The sequence below is a fragment of the Ahaetulla prasina genome, chromosome 6, assembly GCF_028640845.1.
Source record: "Ahaetulla prasina isolate Xishuangbanna chromosome 6, ASM2864084v1, whole genome shotgun sequence".
In the NCBI taxonomy this organism is placed as follows: Eukaryota; Metazoa; Chordata; class Lepidosauria; order Squamata; family Colubridae; genus Ahaetulla; species Ahaetulla prasina.
The window spans coordinates 38,216,226-38,235,091 of NC_080544.1; the positions used below are offsets into that span (position 1 = coordinate 38,216,226).

General features: G+C 38.4%; 1 protein-coding gene across 19 annotated transcripts in view; it reads right to left on the reverse strand.

Annotated features, from left to right (window-relative positions):
* Positions 1-3,817: 3,817 nt before the first annotated feature.
* Positions 3,818-18,866, reverse strand: part of JAKMIP3 (Janus kinase and microtubule interacting protein 3) — a 52,725-nt gene continuing 37,676 nt past the window's right edge. For 9 of the 19 annotated variants that reach the window (XM_058188172.1, XM_058188177.1, XM_058188175.1 and 6 more), the window contains 8 exons: positions 17,313-17,411; positions 17,158-17,211; positions 14,360-14,425; positions 12,978-13,046; positions 12,813-12,890; positions 9,687-9,890; positions 7,385-7,450; positions 3,818-3,868 (listed from right to left, as the gene is read on the reverse strand). In XM_058188172.1, the coding sequence (XP_058044155.1) occupies positions 3,818-3,868; positions 7,385-7,450; positions 9,687-9,890; positions 12,813-12,890; positions 12,978-13,046; positions 14,360-14,425; positions 17,158-17,211; positions 17,313-17,411 (687 nt within the window). Of the gene's footprint in view, positions 3,869-7,384; positions 7,451-9,686; positions 9,891-12,812; positions 12,891-12,977; positions 13,047-14,359; positions 14,426-17,151; positions 17,212-17,312; positions 17,412-18,866 lie in introns of all 19 variants that reach the window. The other 10 variants (XM_058188176.1, XM_058188173.1, XM_058188180.1 and 7 more) reach the window with 4 other exon arrangements.

Consider the following 18,866-nt stretch of genomic DNA (forward strand, 5'->3'; position numbering starts at 1 on the left):
GATAGATATATATGTTTGTCTCTTATATATCCCTGTATAATCTTTATTTACTGCTTGCTCAACTATTTTGTTATGTGCGGTCAGTTTCTCTGCTTCTTAATTTACAAGCAACTCTTCTCAAACCATTTAATGCAAGAGATCCATTTCCATCTGCTGCTTGTGCTTTCTTAATATATTTCTCACATTTTCTCAAGTTTCCATTACAGTTTTAATAGTTTTAAATAATTTTGTTTCCTTTTTCAATTAGCTTTTGCTTTGGTTCTCCTTTACGCTGATAACACTGGCTTCCCTTCATCCAGGAATCGAAGTGCATTAAATTTTAAGTATTGTGCCTTTTATGTTATCCTGGCCATGCTGTAGACAAGCTTCACTGAAATTTCAGAATGGAGTGGAAGTTTGGGAAATTTCCAAACTTTTTTGTCTCAATGTTCCTCATGGTTAGCAAACAAGTCAATTTAATACATACTATGGAAAGACGCAATTTAACTGCAACTAATTCCTCACTTTCATGAATGAAACATTATTCCCATTCATTCATTCATAGTTTCACCAATGATTAGCCTGGAACTGTTTCCAATCTTCTTTCAAGACATGTATTTAAGCATTTACAAATAACAGTACAAGGACTGAATTACAAAACAGGATGAGTTCACTTCTTTACAGAAGCAGTTTACTGCCTGCTTAGCAGGGAACTAAAATATTTTCACTTCATCTGAACAAATTTACTGCTTTTCATGTAAAGCTGAAGTTGTTTCGGGTAGCACAGATGAGGCTTCCTTCAGAGAAGCCAGTTAATTACTATGATTTTTTTTCTTTCTTTCTTTTTTTGGCTTTCTTCTTTAACAGTTTTAATACTAGTTCATAAAAAGTTAGAGAGCTATACTTGTCTGAAGATCAGGCTTAACTTCAAAATAAAATTCACGCAAGTTCTTCTTTATAAAAATGGTCAAAAGTTTAGAACTTCAATCTTCAGTGTCAAAATAAACTGCAGTCCACTTTCTTGTAATGAAATCGGCTTTTCTCCAATTTCTTTGTTATATACAAGGTTACATTGTCCTAAAAGATAAACATTTCTAATCTTCTCTCTGGGCTGAAAAAAGAAAACACAACACAGAAGAAGAAGCTAAAGTTATTTAAGAGAGGAGCTTTATTTTTATTTTATTAATCAAATTTCTCTACCACCCATCCTGCTTGCATGCCTCTGGGCCCTTGAAATAAAGGCTCTCTTTCTACAGACACAGATACCTGAACTTGAATTTCTTTTCTCATATTCTCTTACTTTTTTAGATGTTAGTATTAAAACATAGGAGAGGGATGGACATATAGAACTCTTGATTCTTCTCAATCACTCTCTCCTGAGAATTTTATGGTGATGGATGATCTTGCTAAAGAACTTCTAAGTCTTATCTAGAAAGAAATATTTTCAGCCATGGACGCATACATATTTTGGTAAGCTCCATGTGAATGTGTTGTGTGCACACATGAATGGGTGTGTCTGGATAGGTGTAGAGGTTGAGTATTACAATGGCCAAAAATGGAATTCCATACATGACTGTGGGAACAACATGAGCCAATCATTTCTGACTCCAAGCTCAGTTGTAATATCTCTCTGCTATTGTGTGGGATGGCTGTAGCACAGAGATTATTGCGGGCTGGTTTGTGGTGGACACAAACCCTGAACTTACTTTGTGAGGCGAATAAAGTATTCAGTCAGAAGAAAACTAGAAAACATAGGTGATAATATGTAATTTTGTTCTATATGAAAGAGAATGAGAGCCAATTGGCTGTAATGGTTAAGATTAGAAACGAGGAGGCTGTGAGTTCTAGCAGGAAGCCAAACTGGATGACCTTGGGCCAGTCATTTGATCACAGCACCCAGAAAGAGACAATGCCATTCCACTTCCAAAATCTTGCCAAGAAAATTGAAGGAAGATGTTCTAGGCAGTTCCCAGAAATCAAGACTGATTTGAAGGCACACATACATTCACAAAAGGTTATTGTTGATAAGAATTATATTAGGTATTCTATGCATGCTTACTCAGAAGATCTCATTTTCATAAAATAAACTTATTCCCAAGTCATTATGCATAAGATTGTAGCATTTCCCATTTTTATAAGGAATCTTGATTTCAATCCTTAATGAAGACAGATAATATCTATTTGCCTTTTCATAAAATAACTCCACATCAATTTACTTTCGGGCCTGTAAGATAAGTTAGTGAAAACCCCCAAAGGGGTGGCTTATGTTCCATCTAATGTGCATATGTGTGCACTAACCCACACACATACACCATAAAAGGCTGGGTGCACACATAGTTAAGTACCTCAAAACAACAACAACAAATTTAGGTACTCTAATACTCCAGGCTTGCAATTTGCAAGAAAGCTCATACTGGTTTTGCCAGCTCAGCTAAAGTGCAGGAGTGAGAGTCACTTTGAGACACATGGACTGAGTCAGCTTTCCTGGAGGGAGATGTCCTTTCCACTGGTAGCAGGCAGGCAGTCTTTTTCCAGCCTTGCAGTTGCAGCCAACCTTCTCTGGATAAGGCCCAGCTACAGACATGCCAGGCAAGGTCCCAGACCTGAAGGCACTTCCCTGTTCTCCTTTCCAAAAACATACAAACAAACTTTGACACCTGCTGAGTTTTGGGTTGCACAAGGTCCATGCTTGTTGTTAACTTGATAAACCATTCATTTTTAAATGACTAATAATGAAAGTTTAAATAAGTTCAGACTAAATAGGAGCTGTGGTGGCGCAGTGGTTAGAATGCAGTACTGCAGGCTACTTCTGCTGACTGCTGGCTGCCATCAGTTTGGCAGTTCGATTCTTACCGGCTCAAAGTTGACTCAGCTTTCTATCCTTACAAGGTCGGTAAAATGAGAAACCAGATTGATGGGGGCAATATGCAGACTCTGTAAACCACTTAGAGAGGGCTGTAAAAGCACTGTGAAGCGATATATAAGTCTAAGTGCTATTGCTATTGCTATTGCTATATCCAGAGAAGTAATGGGGGGGAAATGAGAGAGGAGGCTATCTAAACCCTTTCTGTGTAATGCTTTCTTCCAAAAAATGACTTCACCACTATATCAAATCCTGCTAAAACATGAAGAAATAATTTTAATACTTACAAATATCAATTGTAATCATAAATTATTAGTGATTAGCCGGATTATATTATAATCTGTAAGAACCTATATGTAGAATCAATTTAGTTTGATTTAGTGGTTAAGGCACCGGTGTAGAAACCAGGATATTATAAATTCTAGTCCTATGTTAGGCAAAATACAGTTATGCTAGGTTAGTCCCTCTCTCAAGAGAAGGATGTGGCAAGCCGCTTGTGAAAACTGCAGGAGACGGATATTGGAAATAAAAAAAATGACTTCAAAGCATGACTTTAAGTGTGTTTGTAACATGCTATTATACTTTATAGTTTCTATACTTTAACTAAGAAATGTATAAACGTTTTAATATATTGCTATTACAGGTACCCGCATTTAGGGTGCACAAATACTTGGTTTGAGAAAAGCTGCAGAAAACAATTCTCTCCCCACCCCCAAACCAAACTTATAAGAAATTAGAAGGAAAATTGATGGTGGCTGCAACAGTGCAGTCAAAACATTGTCTATTTTTTTATATGCATTGCCTTGGCATCTGCCATCTTGTCTTTTTTTTTAACCTGCTTTTCAGCTAAGCCTTGATTGTATCCCAAGCCACCTATGCAGCTGTGTGGGTCATAAGAAATCACTAGGCTCAATGAAAGGAATGCAGAGAGAATAAGGAAGGGGGATGCTTACCTCTTGTAGCTGGATGGATACACTATGACCAAAGAATGAAAGCTAGAGAAAAAAATAAAAACAAAAATAAAAACTAAAAAAAGGGAGGAGAGGAAAATGGAAAGAAAAAAAAGAGAGAGAAAGATTTTAAAGCACACCTAGTAAGAAGCAAGCAAGGAGTCTAGAATAAGGGGCCATAGTCTGTACAAAGGTGTGAAGTGTGCTGGGATAGGACACTTTCCAAATTAATCTGCCCTCTAATAGATGTCACGTCTGTTGGCATGAACACAACATATAAGGAAGACAGAGAATGCAGGATGGCTCAGATTCCCAGTTACTTTTGCTTTGTCCCTATCCATTTCCAGCACATAATCCCCCAGGGCTCACTGATAGGATAGAAATTTAGCAGAAAAACAGAAGAACAGAGTTGGAAGGGACTGTGGAGGTCTTCTAGTCCAACCCCCCTGCTCAAGGAAGAGACCGTATACTTATAAATTTGGCAAGGAATTCTGGGAGTTTGTGGTCCTCTAATTTCTTGCAAAAATAATGGTCTACTAGTGCATCCCATTGTTTTATCTACATATACAAAACCTGAACTGCTGCCATTTCATTCACTTCCATGAACCATTCAACCAGTAAGAAAAATCATTATGTTTATTGGAATCAGATATTTGGAATCAGATATTAAAACCATACATATGGTTTTAAACAGTGGTGAAATCCATTTTTTTTTACTATCGGTTCTGTGGGTGTGGCTTGGTGGGCGTGGCATGGCTTGGTGGCGTGGTAGGGGAAGGATACTGCAAAATCTCCACTCCCACCCCACTCCTGGGGGAAGGATATTGCAAAATCTCTATTCCCACCCCACTCTGGGGCCAGCCAGAGGTGATATTCGCCAGTTCTCTGAATTGCTCAAAATTTCCGCTACTGGTTCTCCAGAACCTGTGAGAACCTGCTGGATTTCACCCCTGGTTTTAAATGAAGTTTGTTTATTTTTATGGGACTTATTTTTGGTGAAGAAAGGACAGAGTTTCAGGCTTCCTCTATTCAGTTGTACCTTTTCTAAACAAAATTTATTAGCTAATGAACTTATTCAAAAGAACCAAATGTGACATTCCTTTTCTTTAAAAAAATCTTTTCTAGATGATGCTTCATAGACTGTTACATTTACTTATACAATTCTTAATTTTATGACTCTAGGAAGCTGTAATGCCGAAAACACACAAGAATTCTAGTTTTCTCATTATTTTTAGGAACATAAAAACAAACTAGAACAGCAATCTGCGTTTTGTTCTATTCTGAACAGGGACAGAAAAGAAAGACGGGGGATTATTGTACTTTGCTGCAGAAAGTTAGTTTAGAAGAGACCTGCAAATGGCTTGCAAATCAAATGCAAACCCCCCCACCCCCAATAATATTCTTCCTTCATGTTATCCTTTGCATTTTAACATTGCATGTATTTTTAAAATATTGTGTCCAATATCTGCAAGTGATTACATTGTTTTCACTGGGCCATGAAAAACATAGAAGAAATGGTGTTGTTTTTATAGTTAGGAAGAGCATAAAAAAAACATTACTCGGTTACAATGAAATAAATGATCAAATACAGATGGTCCTCGACTTATAGCAGTTCATTTAGTGACTGTTCAAAATTACGTCACTGAAAAAAGTGACTTATGTCCATTTTTCACATTTACAACTGTTGCAACATTCCCAAGGTCACATGATCAAAATGTAGATGCTTGGTAACTATCTCACATTTGCGACAGGTACAACATTCCAAGGTCATGTGATCCTCTTTTGCGACCTTCTGACAAGCAGAGTCAATGGGGAAGCCAAATTCACTTAACAACCGGGTTACTAATTTACCGACTGCAGTGATTCATTTAACAACTGTGACAAGCAAAGTTGCAAAGTGGGGCAAAACTCACTTAACAAATGTTTCATTTAACAATAAAAATTTTGGGCTCAATTACGGTCGTAAGTTGAAGTATACCTATAATATCAATTACACTTCATGGATATAATAATAATAATAATAATAATAATAATAATAATAATAATAATAATAATAATAATAATAATAATAATAATAATAATAATAATATAATTTTTATACCGCCCTTCTCCCGAAGGACTCAGGGTGGTGAACAGGCAGATAAAATAATACAATATATTACAATAAAAACACTATTTAAAAAACTTATTCAATATGGCCTAAATTTAAAATACAATACAAAATATAAAATAAACCCCAATAAAATCCATGTGATGGATTTGAATGATGAACATTCAAATTTATGCTCCAACCACTGATACAGAAGATCATAAGTCCAATTTTAAATTGACAGAGCATAGAAACAAGATGCACTATTAGTGATTGAAATGCCAAAAAAGAAGAAAATGCAATTGGACTAACACGTATGTGCTAGGGGAACCTTTATCTTTACCTTTATATAGTTTAGGAAATTTAAATGAAGTAAGAGAGGTCACACCAATGATTTTTTCATAGCTAACACTATCTTAAAGTAACCAAAATAATGCATCTTTACATGGATATTACCTGATGGAATATATAGAAATCAAATTGACTATATTATTGCTAAGAGGATGTGGAGGAGTTCAGTTATAGCAGTGTTGCTGAAACAGGAGCATGTGTGCGCTTGGGAGCACTGGAAACCAGAAGAGCAGCTCTCTGGCACGCATGCATGGGAGTGCCAGAAACCGGAAGAGCAGTTCTGGTTTCCGGCGTGCATGCGTGCATGAAGACCAGCTGGTTGGTGCGCATGTGTGTGCCAGAAACCATATGCTCAGCTCCCTGGCATGCGTATGCATGCCAGGGAGCTACTCTTCCAGTTTCCCGTGTGCGCAAAGACCAGCCGGAACCTGGAAGAGCAACGGGAGACGGCTGGCGTGTCCAAGAGAGGGCTCTGCGTGCCACTTCCGGCACACGTGCCATAGGTTCGCCATCACGGTTTATTGCATCTTTATGTAGGATATGATCTTGCTTTAAAGAGCCGCTGGCAGGTGCTTTGCACAAAAGATACGTAATCTAAACAAAATACAGTCATGTTGGACACCCAAGGCAAATTCTGTCTAGTTAAGTTTATGGTAAGAATCTCTTGGATTCAAGAAGATTTCTCAAACCCAGCATCTTGTCATATACAGGTAGTCCTCGACTTATGATCACCACTGAGCCCAAAATTTCTGTTGTTAAATGAGACAGTTGTTAAGTGAATTTTGTCTCATTTTACTTTCTTGCCACAGTTGTTGAGTCAATCACTAAGATTGTTAAGTTAGTAACATGGTGAATCTGGCTTCCCATTGACTATGCTTGTCAGAAGGTCTCAAAAGGTGATCACATGACCCTTGGACAACGCAACCGTCATAAATACATGCCAGTTGCCAAGTGTCTGAATTTTGATCATGTGACCATGGGGATGCTGCAACGGTAATAAGTGTGAAAAACGGTCATAAAACATCTTTTTCAGTGCTGTTCTAACTTCAAACGGCCACTAAATGAACTGTTGTAAGTCTAGGACTATCTGTAAAACTTTTTTTGAATATAGCTTCATCTCATCATTCGAGCTTTTCAGTGTTTTAACCGTACCTTTTCTTCCAATTCCTTTATTTGTCTTTTTTGAGCTTCAATTCTTTCTTCTAGCTCTTTAATTTTCTGTGAAAATTAGAATTATGTATGAATACTACATTTTTTAGACTTTCATTTAAGCCCACTTTTGACTCTTTGGTATGCTATGCTTTCATGGAGAGAAGGGAACATATTATGAGCCATGATATGTTCACAGTTAATACAGTAAGTCACATAACAACTTTCCTTTGCACAGATACAATTGGTAACTTCATAAAATGAGATCCCTACTTAATTATACTCTACAAGACTAACCTCATGCTTTATAGCCGTCTGTTTGCAAATGTTTTTCCACTGTGACCATTACAAGGTCTGCAACCATTAAAGTTGTGAAAAAGTTGTGACTACCATGTTTCCCTGAAAATACGACATGTCCTGAAAATAAGGCCACGCCTGATTTTTGGGGTGGGCATAAATATACTCCCCCCCAAAATAAGCCCTAGTAAAGGGGTGGGCGTGGCCAGGACAGGAGGCAGCCCTTCCCTTTCCCAGTCAGCTAATGGCAGCTGGGCCCCTTAATTGTGACCCGCGGATCAGCTGAGCTGATCGGGAGCTGCCTCTCTGTTCTATCTCTCTCCAGTGTTCTTGGCGCTTGCCCGCTTCCCATCCATCCATCCATCCATCCCCCTTGCCTGCAAACTCCCACCCCCCTTGCAAGAGAGCAGCCACGTAGTGTCCACCCAGTGGACAACCCCCCCAATGGCCAGGCAGAGCGCCACTCACTGACTGAGCAATAAGAGGCCGATCGGGCCAGCCACCTGCTGCTAAGTCTTCCAGGAGCCAGGGCAGAGAGTCTTCTGGCAGTGGCTGCTCTGGGAGTGCACTTCCCACTATATGGTGCCAGCGCCATGCAGGGCTGTGGCTCCTTTCACCCTTCGCTGTCTTTCTGCCCCAGCTGCCAGAAGACATAGCAGCAGGTGGCTGGTCCGACCGACCTCTTCTCCTCTTCCAGCAGCTTCCAGCCGGGGTTTATGTCTTGAGGCCCAACCGAAATGAGTCTTTGTGAGACTCGTCGTGCTGCCACGCCTTGTGAAGCAAGACTCTGCAAGGCTTGTGCTGTTGCATGCATGAACGGCAACGCTGCCACGTTGATGAAGCTTGCGGTGGTGCTGCAGTTCATGTGTGCAACATCACAACAAGCCTTGCAGAGTCCTGCTCCACGAGGTGGCAGTGGTGGGACATGTCAGGGTACCACCGGCCAGCTGCTCGGCTGGCGCAAAGAACAGGGAGGTGAGGTGACAGTGGTGACGGGACATCCAGTCCCACTCTCACTGCCTCCTGCACCCCCAAAATAATAAGACCCCACAATAATAAGGCCAAGCCCTTATTTCAGGGTTCAAAAGAAAATAAGACCTTTCTTATTTTCAGGGAAACACGCTATGCAAAATGGACTGATGTGCCGGAGGACATCTGGTGTCTCTATGGCTGCTTGTTGCTGCTGCAGCCACTTCCTTAAATGAGCTTTTTAAATCAAATTTAAATCAATTTTAATATACGTGGCTTTTACATTTTTAATTGCTGTTCTGTTTAGCTTTTTCTGTTTTGTAAGCCACACAGAGTTGCTGTATTGGGGATATGGGTGACATATACATTTATAAATAAATTTAAAGTAAAATAATTAATGCAGGTTCCAATCTGGGTCAGTCACCGGGACCAGAGGTTTATTCTTCTGAGGTTTCAGACTCATGCTTGAATTCATCCTCAGGGAACTTTTCTGTAGCAGAGTGTGTGCTTTGGGATATTCTGTTTATATGGTGCCCATTATTTGAGGCTTTGTAATTATTGATTGGGATGGTGATGGCTGGCTATTAAGTCTTTGGCTGTTGTTTTCTTGTGCTGCCAAGCTCTCACCTCCTAAGTATTTGATAAGCTGGTGGTAAATCAGCACTCCAGTTGACTTGTGAAGGGCTTCTATCACTTCCCTGGCTGTTTTTGTGCCTGTTCGTCCAACAATTTTAGTAGCTGCAAAATTGAATGTATGTCCTTGTTCGTTGCAATGTGAAGTTACCAATGAGTTTGGCTCTCCTTGTCTGACCGCTCGCTTGTGTCCTTGTAATTTGGTAGTTAGCTTCCTCCTGTGAAAGCTCGGAAAACTAAACCTCTGGTCCCAGTGATCAACCTGGATCCTGAAATATTATCCTGGGACACATATATTCACCTTCATTCCTGAAAATTATTAATGGCATAAACAAAACGCAAGTGAGAGTCATTGAACTTCTTGCAGGAGGCATTCTTAGTGGCACAATATCTTATTTCACCATACCTGTTGTGCATGTTGAATATGCTCCATCCTTTCTCGGAGAATCTGGGAGTCCCTTTCTCGGAGTTCACTCATAACCTGCCGTTTCCATTGTTCCACAGCATTTTTCAACTTCTCTCTCTCTTCCTCTGACAGTATTTCTGACATTTTGGCTCCTGCTTCCTGCTGTAGAGCATCATAGAGCATGGCTTCCAATTCCAAAATGTGCTAAATAAATGAAAAATTAAGTTACTTTATCCCCATTAAGTTTGGGTGATGATGGTGGTTTAATATATTATGTGACCATTTGCTTCATTGCTCCTTGTCTTTCACTGTAAACAAGATGGGGGTAGTTCCATTGTTCTTTGTTTTTCACTGTAAACAAGATGGGTCAGCCAGAATATTATTGTCTCAATAAACATGGCAGCTGACCTCTTCTCTTGCCTCCATCTTTAATGTTGTACTAAATTTATTCTTACAGAGCTCATCAATTTAAAGCTCAATCACAACCAACAGAGCTTTTTTAGATGACTCAGTCACTCTATATTTCAGGATCTTAAAAAAGGAATCATTTTGAAGTCATTACTCAAATCACCCAACTTCCGGTCCCTTTTCCAAACATAAATGTAGAAGAATGTAGAGAAATATATTGCTTATTGATGGCACCACCAGATGGCACCCACAAATTCACTCCCAACTACACATAGGATTATGTAGCCTAAAGACTTACGTGACTCCTACATCTCATAATATTTCTATTCTCTCTCACATGATCTCATTAGATTTGGCATTTAATATTTTGATGGTTTGATGACCACAACACTGTGCATATAATATGACTATGTCTGCTGATCAAAAAGATTGCTGACTTCTGGTGTAGAGGTAGATCACTCGTGGCCAGGCAGAACATGGATTATATCACAGCAGCTGCCATTTGAACTTCTTCTCTTTTTTTTTACCATACTGTGCAACCATCCCTGCCCAATGCCCTTTGCAAAATGATGAAATATTATTGAACAAGCATTACAGTATATTTGCTGTATTTAAAAATGCAGCTAATGCTGTTGAAGTAGCCCATCATATCCCTTTTAACCATTTCTCTTTTTAAATCATTTTTTTTTCTGCTAAGGGCAATCATTCTGCATGCATGTTCAATATGAATAAAACATACAAAGAATCTCTCTCATAGTCAGAATCAATAATAATAATGTTCACATTGTTGTGAACAAATCATGATGGTGATGATGATAATGATCATCATCTTTGGAGAATATTCAATGGATGGATATAAATGCCAATTCCAGTATAAACTGTATTACCAACCATAAAAATAAAAAGATTGCAGAATGAACACCTTGTCTCCAAATCCAGAAATAGCACAGAAAACTTTTATTGATGAGCTAGGCAAAAATTAGGGACGCGGTGGCTCAGGGGCTAGGATGCTGAGCTTGTCGATCGAAAGGTCAGCAGTCCAGCGGTTTGAATTCCTAGTGCTGCCGTGTAACGGGGTGAGCTCCCGTTACGTGTCCCAGCTTCTGCCAACCTAGCAGTTCGAAAGCACGTAAAAAATGCAAGTTGAAAAAATAGGGACCACCTTTGGTGGGAAGGTAACAGCGTTCCGTGCGCCTTTGGCATTGAATCATGCCAGCACATGACCACGGAGATGTCTTCGGATAGCGCTGGCTCTTCGGCTTTGTAATGAAGATGAACACCACCCCCTAGAGTCAGGAACGACTAGCATGTATGTGCAAGGGGAACCTTTACCTTTACCTTTAGGCAAAAATTGAGATATTTCCATATCACTGCAATGTTTCAAAGGGAATGCTAAACACAGCATGGGTTTGCCTATGATAATACAACAAGCCATTCCATATGAATTACTAGTATTTAAAGTCTCTAGGGGACTTTAAATTTCACACTCCATTTTGTAATCTGTGATCTATGATTAGGTGCTGAGTGGCGCATAACAACAAATTCTCAACAGATTAAAAATTAAAATTGAGTGAGAGAGAAAGTGGGCAAGCAAGCTTAAGAGAGCACAAAGTATTAATCCACTATGGCCACATGTCATTAAATTGTGGCTTTTTCCAGCTCATAGTGACAGAAATCTTGCCAATATTTTGACTGAGTCCCAGTTATTTTAATCTGATTCATCTGAACCATTCTTCTACAGTTTTATGCCCCATTATATAATTTTATATAAATTAAATATACTTTACTATACTTTGCTACCATAAGAATAGTTTGCTAAGAGTCCATGGCATAGATGAGGTGGGAAAACCTACCATTCCTACCTGAGCTGTAGTCCTGATCAAATCCTGTCTTTCAGAATCTACTGCTAGTTTCACAGAGAAAAAAATATCAACAGATACCTCAGGAATTGCATCCAAGATTTTTCCCTTGAGGTTGAAAAAGGAGAGAGCCTCTTTCTACCTACCCTAATCCAAACTGATTTTTCTATAATCAAATTACACACAAAAAAAATCAAAAACATGTGTAATGATTGGCCCATACTATAATGTATCTCAACACAAAACCAATCTGGATTCATCTCCTATAGAGTTCCGGGAAATTAAATCTGTGCATGCGAAATCCCAAATGTAATGCAGGTTCACTTTAATTAGTGAATCTTTTAAAATCAAGTAGTGGGTTTCAAAACTTTTTACTACCGGTTTGTGGGTGTGGCTTGGTGGACATGGCATGGCATGGCTTGGTGGGTGTGGCTTGGTGGCAGGGGAAGGATACTGTAAAATTTCCATTTCCACCCCAATCCAGGAGAATGTTATTGCAAAATCCCCATTTCCTCCTGATCAGCTGGGACTCGGGAGGCAGAGAATAGATGGGGGCGTGGCCAGTCAGAGATGGTATTTACCGGTTCTCTGAACTACTCAAAATTTCCGCTACCAGTTCTCCAGAACTGGTCAGAACCTGCTAAAACCCATCTCTGACTGAATCCACTTCTCTGCGGTAAAAAGCCTTTCAAGCTATGTGACTCAAAGACTTAAAGAAAGGCTCTCAGAATCATTTGACCTTTAAGGCAGTGTTTCTCAACCTTGGCAACTTTAAGATATGGAAACTTCACCTCCCAGAATTCCCCAGCTTGGGGAAAATGAACCAAAGTAAATTTTGTCCATAGACTTTCATACCTACCTTGTGTGCTTGATCTAAAGACTGTTTCCTGTAATCCAACTCATCATCCAGATACCCCTTTTGTTTACTAAATAGGTCCTAAAAGCAAGGAAATTTGGGTTATACTGATTTTCTCAGGGAGCACAATATGTAATCATTGATTTTCATTGTTTGATGAATCTGTACCTTTTCATTTTCTAAGTCTATCATCTTTTGTTGGAGTGCTGATTCTGTAACTTCTATCTGTTGTAACCACTGCAGAGAAATGAAGAAAAATCAGATTTGGATAGGCATATCTAGGCTTTGTTGACCTTGGCAACTTTAAGCAGTATGCACTTCAATAAAGGAGAATATTTGTAGCTCAGGGTTGAAATTAGGGGTCCTTGGTGTTCTCTGAGCCTGGTTGTTTTCTTGTAGACATTTCATTATCCAAACTAGGTAATCAGTGCACTAAATCAGTGCTAGAAAGGTGTGGGGTAACGAAACACCTGCAAGAAAACAACCAAGCTCAGAGAAGTCATGTATGGACTTCAACTCCCAGAATTCCTCTGCCAGCATGCTGGGAGATGAAGTTCACACAGCTTAAGGTTTCCAAGGTTGACAAACATTGAGCATATCAGACAAGAGACCAGGCTTCACTGCATAACTCTGACTATTGAGTTTATAGCAAAATACCTCAGTATGCTCAATATCTCTAAGTTTGACAGTTCAGTTATAATAACCCTATTTCAGCATTGTGATTTAGCAAAGATAATCTGACCTTTGGCCTCAATGCTTCATATAGAGAAGCTGAACATAATGCCTACATAACTTTATTGTCAGCCTAAGTATGATATTTCTGAACCCAAATCTAAGGCACTGCCATTTTACAAAAGTAAAGAAAAATATTTAGGTGAAAAACTGGTCACTGATCAGCAAACAAATATTCTTAAAAACTATTGATTTTAAAAAATATAAGAGAGAATAGAAAATTAGGGATGGGCTTAGCATCCTGAATTATTTTAAAGATACTAGCTATGAACATATCACTCTGCTTCATTTTGTTGCTTATCCCATTCATACTAGTTTAATAGCTATAGATATTTATAAGGAATTTGATTGGAAATGGTATTTACTGCTTTAGTTACTATTAATCCACTTTGGTTATTCCACCCCAACATCCCAACAACCAAACACCCAGACCAGGGGTCTCAAACTCGCGTCATCACGGCAGCGTCGTGTGACCTATCTTGACTCCCCCTCCCTAAACTTGTGGCCTGCGAGTTTGACAGCCCTGATCCAGACAGATTTTTTTTCTGTTTGATGCAAAGTTGAGAGCCATCCTACTAGTTATACTAGTGACCAGTTATACTGGGGACATGGCAAGATCATTTCCAGGCAATGATAAAAGAAATTTGTAGAACCAGTCTTAGATATGTTTTTGGCAAGGTTAAGGAGGATGTCAAATCTGTTACATTTGCTCTACTTTTATAAATCAATATTCAATAGTGTTGCACCAGAGAATAAGTTATGCTAATAATAACTGGACACTGAATCCCTCTCAGCAAAAGAAACAATATCCCCATTACCTTTTCTGCCAGTGTCAAAACTGTCCTTGCTTGTATGACTACAACTTGCTCGTCATTCGTTAAGTTCTAAATTAAGAGCAGAATAAAAGTATTATCACAACATACATCTCCGCATTGTTTTCCCGTTTCCAGGTGCTCCTGCCCTGAATATTTAAACATTTCTTAAAACTATAAATCAAAAGTAGTACTTGATTATATTTTCCTGATTATACTTTCTTGATTATATTACTTGATTATAATTTCAAGATAACATTCCACAATCAGGAGGTGTTGAAAAGAGTTATCTCTACAATCCATTCCTGACAAATACAGGTAGTCCTCCACTTACTGCAGTTCGTTTAGAGACTGTTCATAGTTACCACAGCACTTTAAAAAGTGACTTATGGCCATTTTTCCCATTTACAATCTTTGCAGTATCCCCATGGTCACATGATTTACATTCAGATACTCAACAACTGGTTCATATTTATGACGGTTGCAGCACCCGGGGTCACGTGATCAGCTTTTGTGGCTTTCTGTCAATTAATGGGGTTATTAATTAATGGGGAAGCCACATTCACTTACTAATGTAACAACTGCAGTGAGTCACTTAACAAATGTGGCAAGAAAGATTGTAAAATGGAGCAAATTTCACTTAACTTATTATTAACTTATTACTTAAGCTTATTTATAGCCTATGACTATCATTAAGAGTTGTATCATTAAGTGTTAAATTTTTACCCTATGACTATCATTAAGTGTTGTAAGTGTTGTACCTTGATGAAGGTATCTTTTCTTTTATGTACACTGAGAGCATATGCACCAAGACAAATTCCTTGTGTGTCCAATCACACTTGGCCAATAAAAAATTCTATTCTATTCTATTCTTAACAAATTTCTCACTTAGCAACATATTTTTTTTAACTCAACTGTGGTTGTGAGTCAAGGACTACCTACTATTGGCTTACTCCATTACTGAAGTATCAATTATGAATTTTCAATAAAAATTAAAAGAAACATGAGGTAAATAAATAACATTTGTTATTAATTTAGATTTATTCACTTTCAGATATTAGAACTGAGAAATCTGGACCAGCAACAGTAAATCGCATCTGTGAAGCAATATATGGAACAAGTCCATGTTGCCCCCTGAAGTGATTTGGAGGTATCCTGAAAAACAGCCTTTTTATTTGTTTATAAGAAGCCCATTTGCACTTTATCTTCCTCCTCCCCCGCCCGACTTCACAAAAGATCTGGAGTTCTCCAATCCTCTTTTCTGAAAATAATTACCTATTGGTTGCATTGAACATCTGCCCACAAAAGCCTCAGTATTTGCAAGTTAATCAGTGGGAAGAAATGAGAAACCTAATTTACGATCCACTCTGCTTCCCTCTCATCAGTGTAAATCTCAAAACTGCTGATGCCTGGATTAATTTCAGCAAAACAAAAAAACTGCAGTTTGGAATGGTGTCCCCTTACTCCCAACATTTAAAAACAGGATTATTCCCACCAGGTTTGGGGCTGGGATTCATAAATTCATAACAAGACAGGTTGTGAATGTGTGCCAATTTGCCTATTTCCTACTTTTATGGCTCATTTTTTTGTTTTTGTCTTGATAGTTTCCTGTAAGCTACCAGGCCTGCCTTGGGCAGCCCTATAAATTATTTAAATACATTTTTAAAACATCTGGAAAGGGAAGGGTATATGATTAAGGCTCAGACAAACATAACTTCTCTTAAATGAAGGAAAAGGCTATCCTGCTTTTCTTTACTTCCAATTAGATGTTGCCCTGACATATTGGGAAAATTAAATGGTACTATAAGCAGTAAATTTTTTAATAAAATAAAATAAAATAAAATAAAATAAAATAAAATAAAATAAAAATAAATGTTGAGGGGGCTCTAGATGAAGCCTACGGGCATTGGATTTTATAGACCATCCTAACATAAACAAAAATTATTTTATTCCAGTCATGCTTGTCTCAAGCTGTGGTATGTTCTAACACACACACACACACACACACACACACACACACAGGTTTTTTAAAAATAGCAAAGAATAGTAAAACACTAGCAAAACACTAGTAAAGGATATCCAATCCCCATATTACAATATTAAGTTAGCTTGTGAAATACCTTAGACCAGGCATACGTAAATTTATTGTGTCTGGAAATTATTTTCCATGTTTTACCTTGCCTGAAAGATACAACATACACCCAGTGGCATCATAATCATGGTCATCATTGTGACACACACACACACACACACACACACACACACTCCCAAAATAAACTTTCTCCACTTTGAGTGTTTCTGATAGGATATTGGGAGAGGCGATAGTGGCCTTCAGATTATTTGTTGCCAACTTCTGCCTTATTCTATAAAATAATAGATTGGGGGGCAGTATAATGGTATAATGGTATCACACAAGTGGATGATATCAGGATTAATGCTTATATAATGCTTTGATTTCAACCCTTAGCTACTTCAACCAGAGAAAAATATTTTAATCCTCCCCTAAACTCGAATCTAAACATTTTTGCTCTGTCCATTTCAGGGAGGTCTCTGGGGAGGGGCGGACTGGGAAATTGGATATGACCTGGGTCTATTCTATCCAACCCTGACTTATATTATTGACATTCTCTATAAATACTTCTCTATGAGTAAGTATTGGTCTGAAACAAGGACTTCTCCATGTCAAAATGTTACTTAATTATAACAAATAAAAGCAATTACAGGGGCATTTAATGCAGCTTGAACAAAAGAACGAAACACATTCACTGAAACATGCACAATTAATTAAAGGAACATACACTTACGGCGTTATCCCCTAAAATATCCAGTTTTTTCATCAGCTCTGCTACTAGTATATCCTAACGGGAGAGAAATAGATAGGGAGCAGCATGTGAAAAGAGCACGATATTACACCAAGCGAGAAACAAGGATTAAAACTAGCAACAAAAGCACTACTTACTGTTACTCCTTCTGCCTCACAATAGACTTGGAGGGGACTTTTCCCTTCCGTAAAAGGAATGTGATGAAAATTAATTGCTGGTGATCTTCTTTCTCTCTCCTACAATCAAATTATTTGTGGGGGGGAAAAAGGTGTGGCTTAATCATCCGCTTAGCCCACAATACAATTTCATTAGTTAATTTTCCAATGTAAGCTACCAAAAAAAAATCAAATATATAAGTTGATAAATTAGAAACTTTTTTAAAGGATTAGTTTTGGACTCTTTGAGTTGCAGAAATTCATGAGCTCCGCTGCTGCTCCTGAAGAAATGCCAAAAAAAGGGTTTCTGAGGGGATTTTCCCCTTACGATTCTTGGAGTTTTTCTTCTCCACCTTAGGGGAAGATGGCGTTTTGCCTTCAGCTCTAGGAGACTTTGCTGCATCCCTTCATTGTGGCTGGTTATCTTGATGCTGCTTTTCTTTCTTTTTCCTCATCACAAAAAGCAAACTTGATGAGGAGTGAATAAAGAATAGGGCAGGCCAGTGCAAGTTGCTATTTTTAGCCCCTTCCCCCTGGCCAGAGGGAAATTGTCAGAACATTAAAGTGCTATCACAAAGCATCACAAAAATGCGCTTGACAATTAGTGGCTCTCTGAAAAAGATTAAAATTTTCCTCCAAATAAATAATACCATATTTATGTTTCCAATATGCTTGGAATACAAAGTCTGAGAAGTTTAGGTTTAATAAAGGAGAATATTGTAGCTCAGAGTTGACATGAAGGGTCCTTGGTGTCCTCTGAGCTGGGTTGTTTTTTTGCAGATGTTTCATTACCCAAAATAGATAATGTCACACCAGTGAGCACCAATTAAGCTTAGGTTTTCCTCTACACTTTCAGTGTAAAAGCTTGACTTTGTGTCAGAATGGTCTAAAACCTGGCAACTCCAAATCTCAACCAGCAAATGCTCTGTCTTACACATTGGAAAAAAGAATCTAAACACTAAATACAAACTCGACGGACATTATCTTACAGATGACCCCCACCCTGTCAAAGACCTTGGAGTCTTCATATCCAATGACCTAAGTGCCAAAGCCCACTGCAACTACATCGCAAAAAAGGCATTAAGAGTTGTAAACCTAATCTTACATAGCTTCTTCTCCGGAAACACTACACTACTAACCAGAACTTACAAAACATTTGCTAGACCAATTCTTGAATATAGCTTGCCTGTCTGGAACCCATACCACATTTCAGACATCAATACAATTGAACGTGTCCAGAAATATTTTACAAGAAGAGTTCTCCACTCCTCTGAATACAACAAAATACCTTATGCCACCAGACTTGAAATCCTGGGTTTAGAAAACTTAGAACTCCTCCGACAGGACCTGTGTTTAACTCATAGAACCATCTATTGCAATGTCCTTCCTGTTGAAGACTACTTCAGCTTCAATCACAACAATACAAGAGCAAACAATAGATTTAAACGTAATGTTAACCGCTCCAATCTTGATTGCAGAAAATATGACTTCAGTAACAGAGTTGTTAATGCTTGGAATATACTACTTGACTCTGTG